Source organism: Terrapene carolina, unplaced genomic scaffold (assembly GCF_002925995.2).
Source record: "Terrapene carolina triunguis isolate 2854851 unplaced genomic scaffold, T_m_triunguis-2.0 Scaffold142, whole genome shotgun sequence".
Lineage (NCBI taxonomy): Eukaryota > Metazoa > Chordata > Testudines > Emydidae > Terrapene > Terrapene triunguis.
In genome coordinates, this window is record NW_020664493.1 from 3,043,567 (window position 1) to 3,065,541 (window position 21,975).

The following is a 21,975-nucleotide window of genomic DNA, read 5'->3' on the forward strand; positions in this document are numbered from 1 at the left end:
ATGGAGCAAACAGGATGTTCTCTCCCCGATTCTGCAGATTCTCAAAGATCAGCTGGAGGCTTGTGCCTCTACAATGGTTCTGGGGCCCTCAGCCTCTTTGTCTGGCTCTACTGGAGTCATGTTGCTAGGGTCTGCCCTTTTCATAGCTGCCTCTGGCATCTCATAAAGGAGGTGGGGAAGGGTTCGCCAGCGTGGAGAGAGCTTCTCAGAAAAGTTAATGCAGCTTGAGGTTGTATTTTCTTTTCAGCATCTTTACGATACTTGTCAGGGGAAGGTGGGTTACCATGTGCATCCCTGGGCACTTCCTGCTCTACATGCTAAGGGTCAGTCTCCCAAACCCCCTTCGCCAGAGCTGAAGGACACTGAGCACAAACCTCCTACCTGCACAGCTACAAATCAGGGTTCCCCTCCACATGAATCCAGTGGACACAATCTCACCTGATATTATAATATACATTTATGAGGCACCCATTACAGTGGTGTGTGGGAACCTTTTACAACATTTACAACATTTAGTGATGTAACACCCTCCCCTCAGGAAGGAGCAAGGAACTTGCCAGCCCAGATGGCTCAGATGGTGGAAATGCACTGCTGTAATTCACATACGCACAAATTTACATTAAAAGGTTCAGCATGGAGAAAGCTCAGATGTAGAATTCCTCCTCGTTGGTTGGAGAGCCTGGATGAATGCTGCCAGTTGTTTTCCTATCATTCAGAGAACAAGGGGTTGCTCTTGGTGACTGTCTGAGTTGGCAGTGAGATGCTAAGGGGGATGCGGAAGATGACAAGAAAGAGCTGGAAGACCACTCGGAGAGAGATGGAAGTGAACCACTAGGGAGCTCAAGGGTACTGCACATGGCTGACAACGGCCTTCCCCTGGAGACAGCCTGTTTAGATATACTGACACTTTGCCTTTGTGAGGGAAGAGTAGCTTCCAAATCACTGCAAAATCCATTAAAGGTAGAGTAGGCTGAGACCACAGACAGATCTGAGAAGGACAGCTTCATCCCTGTGTCGACATCAGTCTCCTGTGAACCCTCCAAGTCCTCAATGTTAAGCTTGGGGCTGCATCTCCATGTTTTTAACCTGTTCACAGGTGACCCAGTATTTAAATTCTGAAACAGTTCACTAAAGTTAAAGGAGTCAGAGGCCGGAGTGGAGCTTGTTGTAGGCAAGCAGAACAGAGACTTGCTTCGCTGAAATGACCATGAAATGCTGGAGGCACTACTGGATCTTCGGGTGAAGTCTCCTCGGTCACCATTTCTCAAGTCCTGCTGGGAGATGCCAAGGTACTGACCAAGGCCATTTGCCCGATGCAGCTTGATTTGACCAGCTGAGTTCAGATGCTCACTAGTTTGATTAGGGGCAGGTCTGTGACTGTGAGGAATGTAGCTTGGTGAAGGAGTGAAACGGGAATCCCTTGAAGATGGGAAATGAAGCTTGTTCTGCTTAGCAGACTTCCTATACCAAATACGTGCCTGCTGCGGGAGGGGGGAAAGAAAAGAGGAAAGACCACATTAACTCAGACTTGGCAATTTTACAACTGTAAGTCTCCATTGTTGAACTGTTACTGCATGTAACTATAAAGCAGACTGTCACTCAGTACAGTCACAGTAAATATTTCACTTTAATAATAAAGAGAAAGCACTGTGCCAAAATCCAAATATTTATATAAGGGTCCTTGGAGGAAAACAAAAGTGAATAGGCCTGGAGCCTTAAAACTGTCCTGCCTCAGAGGGTGAATTCCATGAAACAACAGTGAAATCCTGAGAAAGACACTCATCTCTTGGAAGACAGGTGAAATTTTAAGACTATAGGACTGTAGCAAAATTTTCAGATGTGCTCTGAGAATTCTCTATGTAATATTTTTAAGAACTATAGTATTCTATATGAGATTTCAAAAGGCTGAGCTCAGAAAGACCCTTTGGAAAGGCATCTAATTTTATTCCAATTTAAAAAAACCTGGCTCTTAAAAAACAAGTAATGTCTCATCGGACATTCAGTAAAAGCCTGGATTGATTGATTACGTACTTACATAGTATGTGAAAAAACAAAACTATAGGAAATTGACATAAAAAAAATCTCTGAAGCTTGTGTGTTGAAGCTCAGGGCAAAATTGGATGGGTGAGAGGAGCAAGTTACTCCAGCTCACCAGGTTTTCCTTTTTATCACAAAATCCCAGAGTTTTTCTCATTCTGAATTTTAATATATTGATTGGGTTTTACTTAAAAGGTTAAATAAATCAAAGAGAAACTGTTTATTGGTATTCTACAAGTTCAACCAGCATGGACTTTTTAACTAATATAGATTATTATATGACTTCATTCATACTCTACTTCCAGCATTTCTTCTTTTAGTAAAGGAAGTTGAAGATGAATAGTGTAAATGCCAACCACTGTTACTGTTCTTTCTCCATTCATTTCTTCACTAAGGGTGGTGAGAAGTTTGCTACGTTCTTCCTTTTGATTTTGACCGCTGACGTAAACCCAGAAATCTCATTCTCCCTCTTTTTCTCTAGAACTCACCAACGCTTCTACTTCTCTCTCCATCCAGCTCATCCCCTACCTTATATTTTCTAGGAATGAAAAGGGCAGGTTACTTACCTGTAACTGGAGGTTCTCTGAGATGCGTGATCCTTATCTGTATTCCACTGAGGGGATTCAAAATCTGTGCTTCCTGCCTACCTTTTTTCACTCTTGTGAGCCTTGGAACAACTCGTTCCTCCATGGCTGGAATTCGTTGACAGGGCAATGTCCTTCTTGGACTTGGAGGAAGACTTATGGCCATGCTTATGCGCATGCTTCCATGACTCATGGCTAGGTCCCTGCATTGGGTCGGTAGCACTGGTACTGGCAGAGCCAGATGGAGTTTCCGTGGTGGGGGAGCGCTCTTAGGTTGCTCAGGCTGATGGACAGGGGGGATTCCCTGGCCAGGATCTGATTTTGGCCCCATTGCAGCCTCCATGAGGTGATTTTTGAGGCAAAGAGCTCAGCTTTCCCATGTACGGACAGGGAAGGAGAGGAAGATACTGCACCTTGACGTGATGTGGGATTTCCCCAAACAGTACAAACAGCACCGGTGCTCGTCACTGATGGAAAACAAGCGAGGGCAGGAAGCCCAGATTTTGAATCCCCTTGGTGGAATACAATAGGGACCATCACTTGAAGAAGAACTTCATGGTCATCAACAGCCCTTTCTCCCCAGCCTTCCAACCTCAATTCTAATGATAGAAGGGCACTAATGCCACCACTGTCACCTATAACCTTGCCCTAATATTACCCTGAAACACTCCAATTCTTAGTGTCAGTCAAAACCGTATCTCCCACTCTTTGAAAAACACATCACCCTTCTCTTTTAACATCTCCAAGATCTATTGTCTGAGCAAGGGACCCTTCTCCCCCCACTCCCGCCCATCCCCCCTACTCCTAGCAAACCTTTTTTGAATGGTTAATAACTTCCTGGATCCTTCTCCTCATATTAGTTATTTCAATATGGCTTCAACAGTTTGTATTTAAATCACTTCTTTTGAAAGCTTTACTGGAATTTCTCACATGATGCAAAATACCAAATTTTGCCCCCAGATACGCTTACATGCAATTCCCACAGACTGCAGCAGGAGCTTCACACACATCCAAAGTGAGAAATTAGGCCCAAATAAGCCAATACCTTATTTATTGTCCTCCACCTCATGACTTAACACAGCATGGTTCAAATACTGTACCAGAACTGAGAAAGTATCTCACCTCTCAAGCTTCCACATCCATTACTTGACAGCTTGCAGACTTATTCAGCAAATAGCTTCATTGTTTATATTTTAAATGATATTACTAGATACGTTTTAAGAATTTTAAAATGGTAACAACTGGAATTTAGTGCAGATAGCAACCTACTGTTACTTTAATGCCTAGACAACCTCCAAGCATTGTTGTTGCTCATTTCTCACTACTTCACACCCCAATGGTCTTAGTGGCAAAGATGTGCTGTTTCAATCTTTCATTATCTATTACATTGATTGTAGAGGTAACAAGGTACTTTCACATCTGCAAAAAATTGTTTGCTCATTTGTAACTGTCCATGCCAAGGGTGCGTTATGGGACATAAATCCTGTTGAGTTCTCTTATGTATTGTAGATGAATAAAAACAACAAGGAGTCTGGTGGCACCTTAAAGACTAACACTAACACATGAAGCTATGGTAATTCATAATCCATCTTTTCATCCATCATAATCCATCCATCCATAATGTAATAGGCTATTCTTCTTAATGCCACATAGAACTAACTGAATCTTTGAATAAAATTAGCTACAGTACTGTACCAGCTTCATTAATAGATAAGGGATCAAGATTTCAAAAGAATCAAACAGAATGGCTCAAATTGAATGGTAGTCAATGAAGTTTTACCAGAGATGACTTTGGAGCTATATTATTTTTATTTATGCAGAAGGCAAGATAAGTTATTTTAGAAATTATGCAGAGGCTGTTAATAGGTGTGTATTGATGAAAAAAGCATCAATTTGTATTTGAAGACATTTCTGGATAGCCTACAGAATGCAGTATTTCATTTTCAAGGACACAAACAAATTATCTCATCACTTCCTGTGTTTGTGCAGGAAATTATTTTGTTATATCGTTGTCCACTATATGAATACACTTTACACTCACTAATGGTTCTGATTTTCTCTGCAGATTTGTTCTACTGTGAGATAAACTGCATGGCAAACAGATGGATTAAGTAATTAAAAAAAATAAATAGTTGATAAATATTTAGACAAAACATGCACCAGTAGAAACTGAAGCTAGACTCAATGGGACCCCCTGCAGGTGTTAAGAGTCCTTATTTGTGGATTCCTGGACTGGGGCCTTTGTAACATTAGATCACAAATACAGTTATCAAGTCAAATGACTTGTACTAGAAGAGCTAAAAAATGCTTTGGGGGACAGATCTAACATTGGCAAAGACGATGGTCTTATGGATAATGCAAAGGACTGGAAATCCAAAGGAGATATGGATTCTACTCTTGCACTGTGATGTCTTTGGCAAGTTATTATATCCCTGCACCACAGTTTCTTTATGTAAAAATATTTGTAATGAGATGACCTATAATTTATGGGTCACATTTTCAAATACCATCTTAAATTATATGGGCAAGTGCAATATTTGCTAGAACACTTTCAGAAGCCCTTTATCCCACATCATGGAAAACCATCCTAGCAGTGAGATGTATTATTAGACTGTATAATAATCTCCCAAGTGAAGTAGTGAAAATTCCATCTCTTGGCACATTTTATACCAGACCGGAGAAAACACTAGCAAATGTAGATTAGTGGATACTCCTCTATTGGTAGAGAGCTGGATTAGATAAATGAATAGGACTTTTCCATCTCTAAATTCTCTAATTTGCTGGAGATCACAGAGGGAAACCATATTTTAGCCTGGATTAAAACTCAGGGGAAATTGGGTCTCAGTCCTGTGTTGAGGCCACTACACCATGCCTCTACTTACTAGTCAACTACTGTATACAGAGAGCTAGGCAGTCTGCTGTTCCTCTTTGCTTTTACCAATTAAATGTATATAAAAATTTAAAAAATAATAAAAGAATTGGAACCCATTTTCAGAATGTGATGGACCAAAATGAGACATGAAACATGAGCGAGAGAGACTGAACTTCCTCTGCTACTCTGATCTTGGACAGAGAAACATAGAAAAACACTTGTTTTTATCTGTTAAAGTAAATGACATGTACATCTCAGCTGTTCTTTTTAGCATAATGCCTTTATATTCCCCACGTGGGGCAAATCTTTTGTCTGACTTCAGAAGCAAAATCTCATACTTTTTTTTTCCTTCAGCCTCCTTACAGTTTGCTTTTTGCAATGCCCATTACCTCACTGCAGACTGACAAAGCACTGTCTGGTATATCTGTGCTGCTTGTGTTAGAAACAAAAGCTCCAGCTACACTGGAAAAGGATCAGCCATCTGACAGAACAAAAGCTCTGTGTACAAACTGACACGCCACTTGTGCAGCCCCTAGAACACCAAAAAGGTTGATTTTGATTGAAATTCCAAATAGAGAGGATGATATATCTGTCCACATGAATACCCATGAGAGAACAATTGTTGATTGAACAGATTAGCTTTATAATAAAAAAATTATATATTTTTAAAACCTAATGCTTGGTCTGTTACCCATGCTCACTGTAGTCTTCACAAATCTTCATGCAGTCTATGGGAAATTACAATCTCTCCATATCAAAACAGAATTTTTGGAGGATATTTAGTCAAACATTCAGAAATCAAGGAAACAAGTTTTGGTGAAAGTTACAGAGATCTACAGAGTCTACGTTATTAGGGCCTCCTACATCTGATGAGAAGAATCCAGGGCTGCTAGTTAACTTTTTGCTTGTTGACCGAAGAAAGGAAATTTCCACCTTTAAAAAAAAAGATTTCTCTTATTACTCATTATTTTTATTTCAGTAGTTCCTAGAGGCCTCAACTGAGACCAGGGCCCTGTACAAACCAGATAAGGGACAGTCCTGACTACAAAGATCTAAGGGCCAGATTTTGACACCCTTCCTCACACCAATTAGTATCTTACTCTGCTAGATGGGCTGTTGTATTAACTTCGATGGAATATATGGACCCAAAGAGTCAAAGGTGTTAAAATGACCTTGTCAGAGATCTCTGCCTGCTTAGTACCATGGCAAACACATTATTACAAATCTGTTAAATCCTTTATTAAAGATACAGAAAAGAAGGAAACAGTTCAGCATTTGACATGTAAAGTATTAAAGATAGTAATAACTGTCCCTTTTTGAGAGGGAGGGGGAGAGGGAGAAGAGGTTAGCTGAGATGAACTGGAGATGTTATTGCTATTGTTGTTGGAAGTTTGATCCAGTTTCCTAGAAGACAAAACAAGACAAATACACACAAAAAGGGAGAGAAAAGAATAGCAAATATAGAAAATGCAGCTTCTGTCTCTGGTTGACTTTCACTTGCAACCTCACTGGCAAAACACAGGCATGGCATTTAGTCTTCTTATTAGCCTCTCTGAGATCTGGCAAACTCGTATCAGCACGAAGCTACTTAGAGCATTGCTTTTAGTTTCCTCTCTGGTCACAGAGTTTCAGCAATGTTGCAAAATGTCCAGTCTTGGCTGGCTAAGGCAGACTCTTATTAGACAAGAAGAAAAGAGAGGGATATGAAAGAGAACAAAGTGAAGGAAAAGGACACACATGGGCAGGGATGACAAAATCTCACATCCTAGTTGATGGTTGGGATTTAGCCAGAGCCAGTGGAGGAGGTGACATCATCAGGATCCCACTCTCTCTCTCTCTGACCCAGTCTGGTCAGGACATCTCTCAAGATCAGGGCAACTAAGGCTGAACAGTGTCATGGTAGATCCCGGGGTTCCAGGAGATGGCAGGGGTGACAGCCATGATGGTGAAGCTCGCTCCTTCCTCGTCTTTCAATCAGCCAGCATCCACATCCATCCGCAATCCCCCCAAAGTCTTTTCTTTTCAAGAACCCCAAAAAGCAGTGGTGTGTGTGTGTGATGGAATAGCCCATCCCCTCATTATTTTGTTTACTAATTAGGCTTAATTCCCAACACACCAATATTGGTCCATTGATTTTTGATCCCACACTTTTCTTGTTTACCAGGCATGATCCTTGAGTTATATTAGTAGGCCTCTTCGTTTGGACTAATTCAAAGTCTGTCTCCCTTTTGCACCTTTCCCCATCAACATTTGTTGTTATAGATTATTGTGACATTTTATAAACTTTCACTCACTTTTTACAGCAGAGCTCACAATTACAGTAAATTTGTAGTCCCAGTCATCACAATGGGAATCTTATAACATTATATATGTACACTGGCTTTTTTTGACTGTATGTTATGTTTAAAATGGCATTCGATATATTGATATTCTATTTAAGATAATTTTTTAAATAAAAAGATATAAAAGAGGTTGTCTCTCACTCATGGTGAAGGACAGAATGGCTGAAAGATCATTTCCTGTTTTACTTAGCTTCCAAGACCTCCGTTTAGGATTGTGTGTTTCTATTAAAACCATCACTGATACTAGAGAACCCACAAACATCTAAGGCAGAAAAGGCAGAGCACATCTTGCAGGAGAAACACAGAGGCCAAAATTTTTAAAAACAGGAGGCAAAAGTTAGGTTCTTATATCTGTAATTAGACATGTCTTATTGAGTCCACTATTATACACACGGTCTGTCGTTTTCAGCAACATGTCCAACGCATGCCTATCACAAGATGTGGTGTACCTCATCCAGTGCACTAAATTCCCCAATAAAAATGATGAGGGTGAAACCAGACAATCACTATGCTCTCGAATGAACTCACTCAGAAAAACGATAAAAGATAAAAATACCACATCACCTATGGGGGAACACTTTTCACAAAATGATCGCTCCATATATGACCTCTCAGTCCTTGTCCTCAAAGGAAACCTATACAAAAGATGAGTCTGGAAGCTTAAATTCATAACTTTACTAGATACAAAAAATCTAAAGACACTGGATTTATGGCTTAGTACAACAATCTATAAGCCACTAATCCCCTTTTTTGTTTTATGAGTGCAGGAGTGTTAAGAGGACACTTCACCTTGAATGGTCCCTTGAAATATGTGTTAACTATTTATGCTAAACAATCTGTTCCACCTTGTACTTAGCTGTGATGCTCTGAGTACCTTTCTTAGACCTGAAGAAGAGCCCTGCATAGCTTGAAAGCTTGTCTTTTTAACCAGCAGAAGCTGGTCCAATAAAAGATATGACCTCACCCACCTTGTTTCTCTAATTTTCAGCACACTAAGAAATTAAAGGAAACTTTTGTAAAGGCTATTCTTTTTGTCCTTCTGTCCAGTCAAAATCCCTCCTTGCCTTCCTTTCCTTTTACTGTTCATCAAATTTGTTCTATCCACTTGCACCATTAATTTAAGATGTCTCATATTTTTCTTTAATCACCATCCTTTAGTTTTGTTCGGCAGAAGTCGCACTTCCCCACCTTTTTGGGGGGCTGTCCTTGACTTTCTATTTCCTTTACACCTCCTTTGATTTCTAGTTAGTCTTCCCTTTTGTCCTTTTAACTGTAATTGCTCAGATTTTGAAAATGGAAATGCACTCTGCTATTTATCTCAAAGTGTTTGTAGCTATGCTGGTTTTGAAGAACACAGGCAAGACAGATAAAGGCAAACCTTTTACTGGATTAACAAATAAATTGTCATATACAAGCTTTTGATCCCTTTTTATATAGTACAACTTATTTGATATTCATTTAGCTCAGTAACCTTAATTCTTCTTGTCTTTAAATATTTTGTACTGTACATATTTATCAGGGTCATACAGAATGCCTTCATTTACATAGGTGGACTACCTCTGCACTCACAGATTTACTTCTGGGAGTTACACTGAAATGCTTGACAGTTATTTACTGAACTACTACACACATTGTAAAAATTCAACATATGAAAATAATGACAGAACCAGTACTGATCATAGACAATCTTGCTCACACTAAATCCAACAACATATCTACCCTTGACTTCAGCTGGAATAAGATCAGGCTGTTTGAGTTAATTTGAGGAAGCAGACAAAGCAAAGATGCCACAACAAAACATTTTTGGAGGGTGTTATCTTTGCAAACAAAGGATATCAAATGCCAGACTCATCCATTCATACGTTTTTTTTCTTGCTCTTACTTAATCTAAGCTCCCTGATAATTGCATTTGCAGAACGGGTTAAGAGGATGGAGCAATCTTACTGGTTGGCAGGAGTCCCAACCCCTGTAAGTATACCACCAGATACACATAGGTCACATTGCTGAAGTATATTAAAATCCCAGTCACATTAAATGCTTTCTTATTGCTCTGAAGTATAGATTTATTATTGGTGGGTATAAGTGATACTTTTGGCATGTGGAGATAATCAATCTGAGTATGTAGCAATCAAAAATATTCTTGTTATTAATAACACAAACCTATATGCAAGCTGAAAAATATTAGAATGTCATTCTGATGGGAGGTGAAAATTAATACGGATACTGTGGCAATAGCCATGGAATGTTTAAACCCCTGTACAGTACCCTAAGCAGAGACATTAAAAATTTTTTCATTCAGTGTCATTATGCTGTAAATTATTGTAGTTGAAAGATGCACTATTAAAAACTGGAATCAGAGAGAATTTCACTGTTCAAGAGATTACTAATGGGATATGGACCCTTTAGTCTATAGAAGAAAAGCAGTAAGTGAAGGTGATCACAAGTGGTTACCACATCAAGGTGGTTTGTGGCCATTTTGAAATGAACTGGTTATCCCAACCTAGTGCCTATCCAGTCCACGTCACAAAAACCAGTCCAACAACTAAAATTAGTGGCAGTCTCAGCAGAAAGGCCAAGGACTGGATGGTCAGGAAAAGCAAATTGCCTTCTCAGCTGCAGTCAGACTTGAGGCACCTATATGGGGCAGTGCCGTTGCTGCCAGTGGAGCAAGGGGTAGAGCTACCGCCTAGGTGGGATCTGCAATAGCGAGGTGCGCGGTGTGGTGATCTTGCCAGTGAGAAGAGCTACGGGCACACAGCCGCTACATTGCAGAGATGGTCTGCGCACACCCAACTCTGCAGAAGTGTGCAGAGGACAGAAGGAGATATGGGTGCTCAGCAAGTTCAAGCAGAACTTCCCACAACTGTCAGCATCCTGAGTTCCACCAAGCAAAAGGATCAAACCTATGGTGCCTGTTCTGTAGATAGAGGACTTCAGTAGCAGGGGCACCTTTCACAAAGAAAATTCACTGTCAACCTCCCCACTTTAAAATCAGAATGATGACATTCTTCTAAATGTGAGGGTCTAACTTTCCTTGACACACATACTTAGCCCTATTAGCATTAATAGCATGTGGATTTAGGGGATGATCTGTCCCATGGATTTTTAAAAATAAAGTGCAAATTAATAGTGGGTGGGGGCTATTTTTATTGAGCAGAAATATAAATATTTAAGAATAAAAGGTTAAGCCTCAGAAAACCTCTTCAGTAAAACAGTGGCTTTGAGGCACATGGTTAAGCAAAAAGCCACAATGTACATTAATGTAACTGTGGAGTAACATACCTGTTGTATGTACAGTAACTCCTCACTTAAGATTGTAGTTATGTTCCTGAAAAATGCGACTTTAAGCAAAACGATGTTAAGCGAATCCAATTTTCCCATAAGAATTAATGTAAATGGGGGGGGGGGTGTTTAGGTTCCAGGGAATTTTTTTTCACCAGACAAAAAACTATATATTATATAGATATACACGCCCGAACCGCGAGCTCTCTCTGGGCAGGTCTTCACTGCGGGGGGGGGGGGGGGGTCGATTTAAGATACGCAAATTCAGCTACGCGAATAGCGTAGCTGAATTCGACGTATCGCAGCCGACTTACCCCGCTGTGAGGACAGCGGCAAAATTGACCTCCGCGGCTCCCCGTCAACAGCGCTTACTCCTACCTCCGCTGGTGGAGTAAGCACGTCGATTCGGGGATCGATTGTTGCGTCCCGACGAGACGCGATAATTCGATCCCCGAGAGATCGATTTCTACCCGCCAATTCAGGCGGGTAGTGTAGACCTAGCCTCTGTCTCTCTCCATCCGTGTCCCCTCCCTGCTCTATATGGAGAAGGGGTAAGTGGGGTGCAGGGGGGAGGGGGACACCCTGACATTAGCCCCCCCTTTTCCCCCCTCCCCTGCACAGCAAGCAGGAGGCTCGGGGGGCAGCTCCAAGGCAGACGGCAGGAGCAGCACATGGCAGTCGGGGGAGGGACAGCTGAACTGCTGATTGCTAGCCTGCTGGGCGGCTGCAGCACAGGGAACTTAGGGGAGCGGGGAGCTGATAGGGGGCTGCCAGTCCACCCTGGTTCCAAGCCCCCACCCGCTAGCTGCAATGGGCTGCTCTTCCTGCAAGCAGTGGACAAAGCAGGCAGCTGCCAAACGACGTTAGAAGAGAGCATTGCACAACTTTAAACGAGCATGTTCCCTAACTGATCAGCGACATAACCATGTTAACCAGGGCGACTTTAAGTGAGGAGTTACTGTATCCTGATGAAGAGTGCATTTTTGGAAAGCTTGTTATTTGTTATTCTATTTAACTCACTTGCATATGTTGAAGTGACTCTAAGCAGCCTTAGATACAGTATGGGTACTGTGCCTTTCACGACCTTTCCCCTCCTATTGACCAAACTCTCCACAGACTCTGTCTACGAGTACATGCAGCTTGAGATAAGATTGAGAAGGCAGATTGCAGGGAGCATGTCTCCTAAACAGCTCAGGTTGCTTCTCTGCTTCTTTCTCCGTTTTTCTGGGTCTGATAGCTATTTTGCAGAACAAGAAGATTCCTGGGCCATCTATTGAGGTGCAGTTGGTCACCCAGTGTTTTAATACATATGTAAGAAAATAATTTGTACCATCAAAAATTCTGTTTACCTCTAATAAAGAGCTAGTCACTAATAGCTATTTTATAAAAATGTGTGGTCTGGGTATTCATGTTTCTTATAAAAACTGCAAAAAACGTGCACCTTTAGCTATCAGTTCACAATCTTTCCCTTTTCCACACTTGGCTTATCTCAGTCTCTTCTTTGCCTAACATGGGGCTAAGGGATATATGAACATCATGGTATCACCTACAGCTGTATTGATTTATATATTTTTACATGCACAAAGATTTTATAAGCTCTCTTTTTAGCAGTATTTTCTTGGGTCTGCCTACCAGGATATTGTTATGGAAGCCCCACCCTTTATTTGCTGTTCTGGGACAAATTAGCATTCTTGTACAAATCAGCAAATATGTTTCTGTTTCATCACATACAAAATTAGAGATGTTAGAGAATACCTGCAAGAGGATCTTATTCCCATCATGGTCTTCTGTTTGCCACCTGCCTTCACTGATTGGGCTACAAGGATTGGGCAAGAGAGGAACAAGCTGTCCAACATCTTCTACTCGGAATTCCAGCACCGCTGACTCTGTAGGGGTTGGAATCTGGCCCTTAGGGAGTCTTTTTAAAGAGAACTGAATGTCTATATCCATGTTAGAATAGACAGGAAAGACACAAAAGTCCGCCTTTTTCTGACACACCGGTCTTTTCAGGATTAACTGGTACAATTTCATAATGTCAATAAAGTTTTCATTCCTGCAGTATATGGCAAAGCGGATAATTTCTCTCCCATAATGCACTGGGCGGATGGCCCATAAAGGGGTCCCATGGGCCAAAGTGAAGAAGTCCTGACTGCATGGCATGTAAGGGAGGAACTTGCCTTGCACTCGTTCTGTATGGTGGTACTGCCAAGGTGGTCTCTGAAAGGTTTCATGGAGCTGTAAGATTGGTTCTTCTCCATATTCCTCCTGCAGAAACAGAATGACTGCAAGGGCTGGCTGAGAAACAGCAGTCTTACCAGACCTCCTGTGCTTCCTTGAGACCCGTCTTTCTGAGACTCGGAACAACTGGAGGTCTGGATGGATCCATGCTAACAGTTTATCAATGGCTTGCTGGAGAACTTTGGATTCACCAGGGTCTGCGATAATATGTATACTAACAAGGAAAGGGTCCTGATTGTCTTCAACAGAAAGTTCACCTAACAGTATAAAAACAAAATCTGTATTAGGTTTTAAAAATTATTTAGCAATTCCTCGTATTGTGTCGTGATTTATGTAGGTTATGAAGGAGAAATACATTATTCAGTCATTGCTCAATCTCAGGTGGCTGAATGCCACTTATCCCTCTAATACAGTCAGTTACAGTGATTTTTCTATATCAAGCTGGCCTACAATAGTCAGCAATATCTAGAGGTAAATATAGCCATAAATAAAAGAACCTAACAGAAAACAAACTAGTATTTAGACTACTCAAAATGGGCTAGGCACTATACATTCCTGTGTAGAAAGAGACAGTCCCTGCCCCAAAGAGTTTACAGTCTGAAGGGCAAAAAAAAGCAAAGAATTGGGAGAAAGTGATACAACCAACAAACAAAATGGTCAGGATCAAAATGGATATCTGGCTTGTTCGTTCCATGTTTTTGTTTTAATTTGTGCCACCCGGCTTTGTGCATAGAATTTACACAATGGAATTCTATTCTATCACCTTGCCATTAGCATTTCCCACCGAGTTAGAGTATTCAAGGGGCCTGAAGGCAAGTATCAGAAGATTTTATATACTTAGTGAAGATGTATCTGCTTAGTAATAGGAAGTAGTACAAACATCATGGTATTCAAAAGCCGAATGTCATTCAGGCAAAAATTACTTGTAACCACTCAAACGCATGAGGGAATCTCTATGATGTAGTCCCTGAAATCTCCCTGACTACATAGAAGCAGGTTGGGCTAATACCAAGTGACAGCTGGTTGGAGGTCAGTGGAGACATTGCCAATTTCGCTCTGTTGAAGTTGTGTGTGAAGAGAGGTGTATATAAGCAGAGACCCCAGACAGCTCAATAAATCACTTGGCTAATTTAGCTATTTAGTTGAAATTAGGGCTGTCAAGCGATTAAAAAAATTAATCACAATTTAAAAAACTGAACGCGATTAATCGTGTAATTAATCACACTGTTAAAAGAATACCATTTATTTAAATATTTTTGGATATTTTCTACATTTTCAAATATACTGATTTCAATTGCAACACAGAATACAAAGTGTACAGTGCTCATTTTATATTTATTTTTATTACAAATATTTGCACTGTAGAAAACAAAAGAAATAATATTTTTCAAGTCACCTAATACAAGTACTGTAGTGCAATCTCTTTATCATGAAAGTTGAACTTACAAATGTAGAATTATGTACAAAAAAACTGCATTCAAATATAAAATAATGTAAAAGTTTAGAGCCTACAAGTCCAATCTGTCCTACTTCTTGTTCAGCTAATTGCTCAGAAAACATTTTCAGAAGATAATGCTGCCTGCTTCTTGTTTACAATGTCACCTGAAAGTGAGAACAGGCGTTCGCATGGCACTGTTGTAGCCAGCGTCACAAGATATTTACATGCCAGATGTGCTAAAGGTTCATATGTCCCTTCATGATTCAACCACCTTTCCAGAGGACATGCCTCCATGTTGATGACGAGTTCTGCTCGATAACGATCCAAAGCAGTGCTGACTGACACATGTTCATTTTCATTATCTGAGTCAGATGCCACCAGCAGAAGGTGGTTTGGGTTCTGTAGTTTCTGCATCAGAGTGTTGCTCCTTTAAGAGTTCTGAAAACATGCTCCACACCTCATCCCTCTCAGATTTTGGAAGGCACTTCAGCTTCTTAGGTTGTAGCTATCTTTAGAAATTTCACACTGGTACCTTTGTCAAATTTGCAGTGAACGTGTTCTTCAAATGAACAGCATGTGCTGGGTCATCATCCTAGACTGGTATAACATGAAATATATGGCAGAATGCGGTAAAACACAGAGCAGGAGACATACAATTCTCCCCCAAGGAGTTCAGTCACAAATTTAATTAACACATTTATTTTTTAACAAGCGTGCTCAGCATGGACGTATGTCCTCTGGAACGGTGGCCGAAGCATGAAGAGGCATACGAATCTTTAGTGCATCTGGCATGTAAATATACTGTGATGCCGGCTACAACAATGCCATGCTAACGCCTGTTCTCACTTTCAGATACATTGTAAATAAGAAGCTGGCAGCATTATCTCCCGCAAATGTAAACAAACTTGTCTGTCTTAGCGATTGGCTGAACAAGAAGTAGGACTGAGTGGACTTGTAGGCTCTAAAGTTTTACATTGTTACATAATTGCACTCAAAAATATAACAAAAATAATCTATATTTGTAAGTTGCACTTTCATGATAAGGAGATCACACTACAGTACTTGTATGAGGTGAATTGAAAAATGCTATTTTTTTTGTTTATAATTTTTACAGTGCAAATATTTGAAATAAAAATTATATAATGTGAGTACTGTCCACTTTGTATTCTGTGTTGTAATTGAAATAGATATATTTGAAAATGTAAAAAAACATCCAAAAATATTTAATAAATTTCAATTGGTATTCTATTGTTTAACAGTGCAATTAAAACTGCGATTCATCATGGTTAATTTTGTTAATTTTGCGATTTTTTTTTTTAGTTAATCGTATGAGTTAACTGCGATTAATCGACAGCCCTAGTTGAAATGGTTCTCTTTATTTGTTACTCTAATATTACCTATATGCATGAGACTGAAGTGGAGGCATAACACCTACATATGGTAGATTGACGAATAGTTCCTAAGCTTTTAACTGTGTGGACCACATTTTAATAGCAAGATTAGTTTATGGACTGTCTCCCCTTCTATTGGCGACTGTGTGAACTCCTTCCCTGCAGACTGGTAACTGGTATGTACAGCATATACCAATCATGCATTAACCTACAGGAGATTTGGGCAAGTCAAGCTGATTATCAGAAATATAGTGGCAGCGAAGTTCTCATGTCTCTGTCATGAAATGGGTGATGAGGAGTGACTGTGCCGAGTGGTTAATGGAAGAGAACAATAACCCGAAGCAAATCAATCACTGGTCATAATAATGTAGAAGGGCTCTCCTGCAGAGAATACTGCAAGTGCTATTGCTCCAAGGTATCTATTGCTGATGTCCCTCTACAGGCTAGGGGGAACAGCCACTCTGAAACAAGAAATGGGAATGGGGACTGAGGGGAAAGGAAATCTAATGTAAGCAGAGTCAGGATGAGCTCTACCCTGACATCTGGTGGTGAATTATGGCGAGTGTGGAAAAGAACTCCAGGGGCTGATCTTGTTTGCATAGGCACACCCACCTGCCTGGCATGAGACAACAGCAACTGAAAGTGGTTACTTTGGCTGGTGTGGGATCCCCAGTTTCTCTGTTATTGGGGCAGGAAGAATAAAGTTTTGTTACCCTGATTCTGTGAATCAAGGCCAGTGGAACTGTTGTATGACAGAAGGACTCACCATTAACTAAGTAGCACTTGCTTGACAAGGGGCATGGGTTACAAAACCCAGTGAATTGAGAGAGGTTGGGGGCAAGTATTTGTACCTGGTGGTGTGGGCTCCTTTTGTGAGCCTGAAACACCAATTGCATCTCCTCCCCTCTCCACTGTTGAATGTCAGAGCTAACTTTGATTCTATTAGAAGTCTAGTTACAGGCTGCTGAGCTGAATTCACTTCGGGCCAATAGTGCACCTGCACTGGGGCTCCCCTACTACTAGCTGAAATCACTAAGAGCTGAAATTACAAAAGAGCTAAAGTTACTAAGAGCTGAGATCACTGAGTGCTGTGTTAACTAGTGGGGGAGCCTGAAGCTATATTGCTAAGCGGCTGGCGGAGCAGTTTGTGGGGACGGCTGGAGGAGCAGCTAGCAGAGCAGAGCCTTGCGGGGACGGTTGGAGCAGCCCAAGGAACGGCGAGCGGAGCTGAGCAGCTGGTAGAGCAGAGCAGTTCGTGGGACGGCAGGAGCGGCTCACGGGACGGCTGGTGGAGTGGAGCGGCTCGTGGTGAAGGCTGCGGCGGTGAACCCCACGGAGAGGCGGCCGGTCGGCCTCGGATCACATAAGGGGCCCCTTAACACCCTGCGTGCCCCCCCTCTTTGAACTCTGAGACTGCACTGACCAGAGACAGAGACTTTGGGGGTTGTTGGACTTTTGGGACTTTGGTGATTCTTGCGTTGGTGGACCCAAGAGACTTTGGGGTTGTTGGACTTTTGGGACTTTGGTGATTCTTGGGTTGCTGGACCCAAGAACCAACGGGAAAGGACACGGTCCAATTTGCTGGGGTGGGTCTTCGCTCATGGTTTGGTCTATGAACTCTACTTGTGGTGTTTTCCCAATTTAATGCTACGTCGTTTACCTCATGTTATTAAACATTTTCTGCTACACCGAGGCTCTGTGCTTGCGAGAGGGGAAGTATTGCCTCTTCGAGGCGCCCAGGGGTGTGCAAGATTTTCCCAGGTCACTGGTGGGGGCTCGAGCTGGTTTTGTGTCACGCTGTTGGGAGGGGACCCCTATGTACTGAACCCGGCCCTTGCTGCTATCAACTCGGCCTGGCAGAAGGGTTAATAAAACCAAAAAGAAAATAATGTGGATTAGTTATACAATCACACTTTTTTCTAAGAGCGGAATGCAAGATGTTCAAATCTGTTCTCCCTCCATTTCCTTTGATAGCATTTATGTAACAAAGACTGCAACAAGGGACAGGCCTGATATTTATGCAAATAGATGGCTACAGCTTTATAAGAAGCCTGGGCAGAAGGATGTGAAGCAAAGAGCCGCCATTCCTGTGGGCTGCTTACTTTGCATAAAAAAAATTACTGAGCATGGCCTTCCTGCCCTCTTGTCACTCAGCATGGTAGAGGGGTACTGAATGGTCTAAAGCATTTTTCAAAAGCCAAGCTTTGTGAGAACCAGCATTAGCATTAGTATTCCAAAGCTATCACCAAATGTATCCGTCAGCACAAGATGCTAAAACAAACAGCCTCAGAGGACCACCAGTGTACATCAGAAAGCCATCATTAGGAGCTAAAGCTACGTATACACCAGAGAAAATCATCTTTTGTTGAACTAGAAGAAACCATGAACTAAGCCAAAGGGGGAAATGGGTAATTAATAAAAGCTGAAAGAGCTTCCATATCAACTTTACATTAGCAGGGACACTTCTACTGCAGTACTGGTCCTACCTTTATACCTGCAAAAGACAGTCTTTTCATTAAGGTAAGAAAAATGTAAACAGGAATATGAGGAGAGGAGTTTGATGAAACCTCTCCTAAGCTGATTACATGGTGTGAACTACTTCTGTGCTATTAGCAAGGCTTTCTACTTCAGCTTGCACTTATCAAGAAAGGGGCAGGGAAAGAGCCACCGCTTCTCAAGTTAGTGCAATTCAATTTGCCCTCTGGCAAATTGTCATAGAAGCAAATTAAAGTTCTGCATATATATTAGGCTTTCTGTGCAACTGATTAAACCCACCAACAAAATGCTGAAACATTTATTTGAACCTAAACCGTACAGTTCTCACAACTGTTCTATTTTTTCCCCATGGCAGATGGGAATTGTTTCCTTTTGGGGTGGCAGAAACATTAAAATTGCTAAAAGGGAAACATTATCAAGATTTAAATAATATTTATATATGTTTTAACTTATCTGTTAACTTGTGTTACTACCACCAGCTGGAAGACTTTGAACTGAGATAAGTTAGCAAACCGAGAGCCTGATCCCACAGGGGCTGAGCGCTCTCAATGCCCATTAGCTTCAATGGGAGCTCAGGGTGCTCAGCATACTGCAGAACTGGATCCAGGATTTTTCTTTTTCCACGGGTACAGCTTGATATTCTGTTGCTGTTTGCTGTGTTTAAACTATAGAAGTTTGTTTATTTCCTGGGCAGGGAAACGGGAGGTCTCATAATGGCAAGGCAGCAGTCCAATCTTCCCTATATTATTTCATCAGATATTACAAGTATATCTGGTGAGGAATTTTCAACTGGAATGATTTTCTGACAGAAAATGCAGTTTCCACAAAAATCAAAACTTTCTATAGAAAATTTTTGATTTTGCTGAAAATTCTTGATTTTTCCATCAGGAAAATTGAAATTAAATATTTATTTTGGGGTCAGTTCAACATGAATATGAATATTGTGTTGTTTAAACTGTCCCCAATTTTTTCATTGAGATACAGGTCAATAAAACATAGAATTGCATTTTCCTATTAGTTTAGTTCTAGGCCCCATTCTCTCCTATGGGCTGGGCCCCCTGGAGAAGTATGGGTCCCATAAGGTGAAGTGTTCATTTCAGTCATGCGAGTCAGATGATTCTGGGTGCATTATGGGAGACGCAGGCCAACCTGGGGAGCCTGGTATATAGCAGGGAAATGGGCGCATCATGCTCCAGAATAACAAATCCCATAAGGCAATGTGCCACCATAAGGAAATGCAGTTTAACGCTGAAATGACTTGAAACTGCGTTTTGGGAATGTTGACATGTTTCACTTGGATCACAAATATTTCCAAAACAAAACATTTTGGAATTTCCGTTCCACAGGAAATTTTGTCTTTTCATCCTATTTTGGGACACAAACAAATCCTGACATGTTGAAATTTCCCCTGGGATGAAAATTCCAAGTTTTGCTCAACTCTAATTACCATATTGACACTTTGTTGGAGTGTTTCTTGAAAGATGTACAGTGGGGCACAGGTAGAAAAGTTATTTTAATCCACAAATTGCATCATGTCATGGATCACTGTGAGAGAAGTGGTTAATGGTCATCTCTGGCAGTGGCACTACATTGTCCTTTGCTAAATCACACACTACTAATAAAGCAAGCAAGAGGGGATCACAGCAACAGATTCACCAGCTCCTCCTTCTCCCTCTCCAGGTTAGTGGCTTCTGACAAATGAAGTGTGAGCAGTAATCTGTTCCTCAACAGGCTATCCTGTGTCTGATTCTTTATATTCCCTGAAAGGGGTATATATAAATATGTGACCTGACCTGGCCACAAGGCTGAGTCACAAGAAAGGGGCAGACCGTTGCAGGAATGCTTGTTAGCAGGCATGCCAGGAAAGAAGAAGTGAGCCTGCCACACCTAAGTTCAGCCACCAAGGGCACCTGTGATCAGTGAACTCCTTCACAAAGGCCTTTATCATTTCTGCCTTGACTGCAACATCCTGCTCTGGTTTTTCTGGCACTAACCTCAGCCCACTCAAATCCCTTCAACAGGCTACTGCCAAGATCATCTTCTTGGCTTGTCATCCTAACCACATCACCCTCTTTTCCAAGTCCCTGCCCCTTCTCCATCACGTCAAATACAAGCTTTATGGCCTTACCTTTAAGGCCATTCACAACGTAACTCCTCCCTACATATCCATTTTTGTATCTCATCTTGTCATGCTCTCTCCCTTGCTCTTCCACTTTGCCAACAATGCCAGCCTTGACTGCCCAATCGACTGCTTCACCAGCTAACAACATCACACTTCCTTTCATGCCATGCATTCTGTGAGGAACACCCTTCATGAGCTAAGGGCTACTCCACCTTCCTTCAAATCCCTTCAGTTCCACTTCTGTCATTCCTTTGCTAAATTGCTAACTCACAATTGCAAGGCAAGAAGCAGTAGGGATTGTCCAGATCATTATATCTTAAAAAAAAAAAAAACAACCCAAACTCAACCTTCAAATTGTGTGCATAGGTCTTCTATTATTATCCAGGGTTCAAAAAAGAACTACATAAATTCATGGAGCATAGGTCCATCAATGGCTATTAGCCAGGATGGGCTGGGATGGTGTCCCTAGCCTCTGTTTGCCAGAAGCTGGGAATGGGCAACAGGGAATGGATCACTTGATGATTATCTGTTCCGTTCATTCCCTCTGGGGCACCTGGCATTGGCCACTGTCGGAAGACAGGATACTGGGCTAGAGGGACCATTTGTCTGAGCCAGTACGGCTGTTCTTATCCTTATCTTTTATCCCCCACTCCCTGTTACACCCTCTTGTTACATCTTGTCTTTACAATCTAAGTTAACTCCACGGGGAAAGAACTACATTTTACTTGGTGTCTGGATAGCACAATGAGGTTCTGACCCTCACTGGGGCCTACTGTAGTAAGAATAAAAATAAGGAGTGGGGGCTTGTGCTCTTGCACTGTGGCAGAAGGTGAGCAGTCAAAATATTTTGTAGCCCCCCGTACACACCTCCTTGTGGAGCGCTTCCAGCTCCCTCTCCTGATGCAGAGTCAAAGATTCTTCGTCTGCACTGTGACCTCCTCCTTCAGTTTTACTCCTGAGACAATGAGCTCGCTCACTCCCTAGTGCAACAAATCACCATCCTCAGCCACACCTCCTTGGTTATCCTCCACAACAATATGCTGCTGCAGCACTCTGTACTGCCAACCATGAGTGTTAAAAAAGAATAAATGAATAAAGTCCCTAAAATTATGAGATTGGCATAAAAATCATGAGATTTAAATAAATACATAAATATCGGTTCTTTTTTATTTG

General features: G+C 41.4%; 1 protein-coding gene across 1 annotated transcript in view; it reads right to left on the bottom strand.

The window, feature by feature from the left end:
- Nucleotides 1–508: 508 nt before the first annotated feature.
- Nucleotides 509–21,975, bottom strand: part of LOC113406864 (protein FAM124A-like) — a 73,934-nt gene continuing 52,467 nt past the window's right edge. The window contains exons 3-5 of the mRNA XM_026653658.2: nucleotides 12,873–13,612; nucleotides 6,358–6,426; nucleotides 509–1,481 (exon numbers count right to left, since the gene is read on the bottom strand). Of these exons, the coding sequence (XP_026509443.1) occupies nucleotides 645–1,481; nucleotides 6,358–6,426; nucleotides 12,873–13,612 (1,646 nt within the window). The 3' untranslated portion in view covers nucleotides 509–644. The remainder of the gene's footprint in view (nucleotides 1,482–6,357; nucleotides 6,427–12,872; nucleotides 13,613–21,975) is intronic.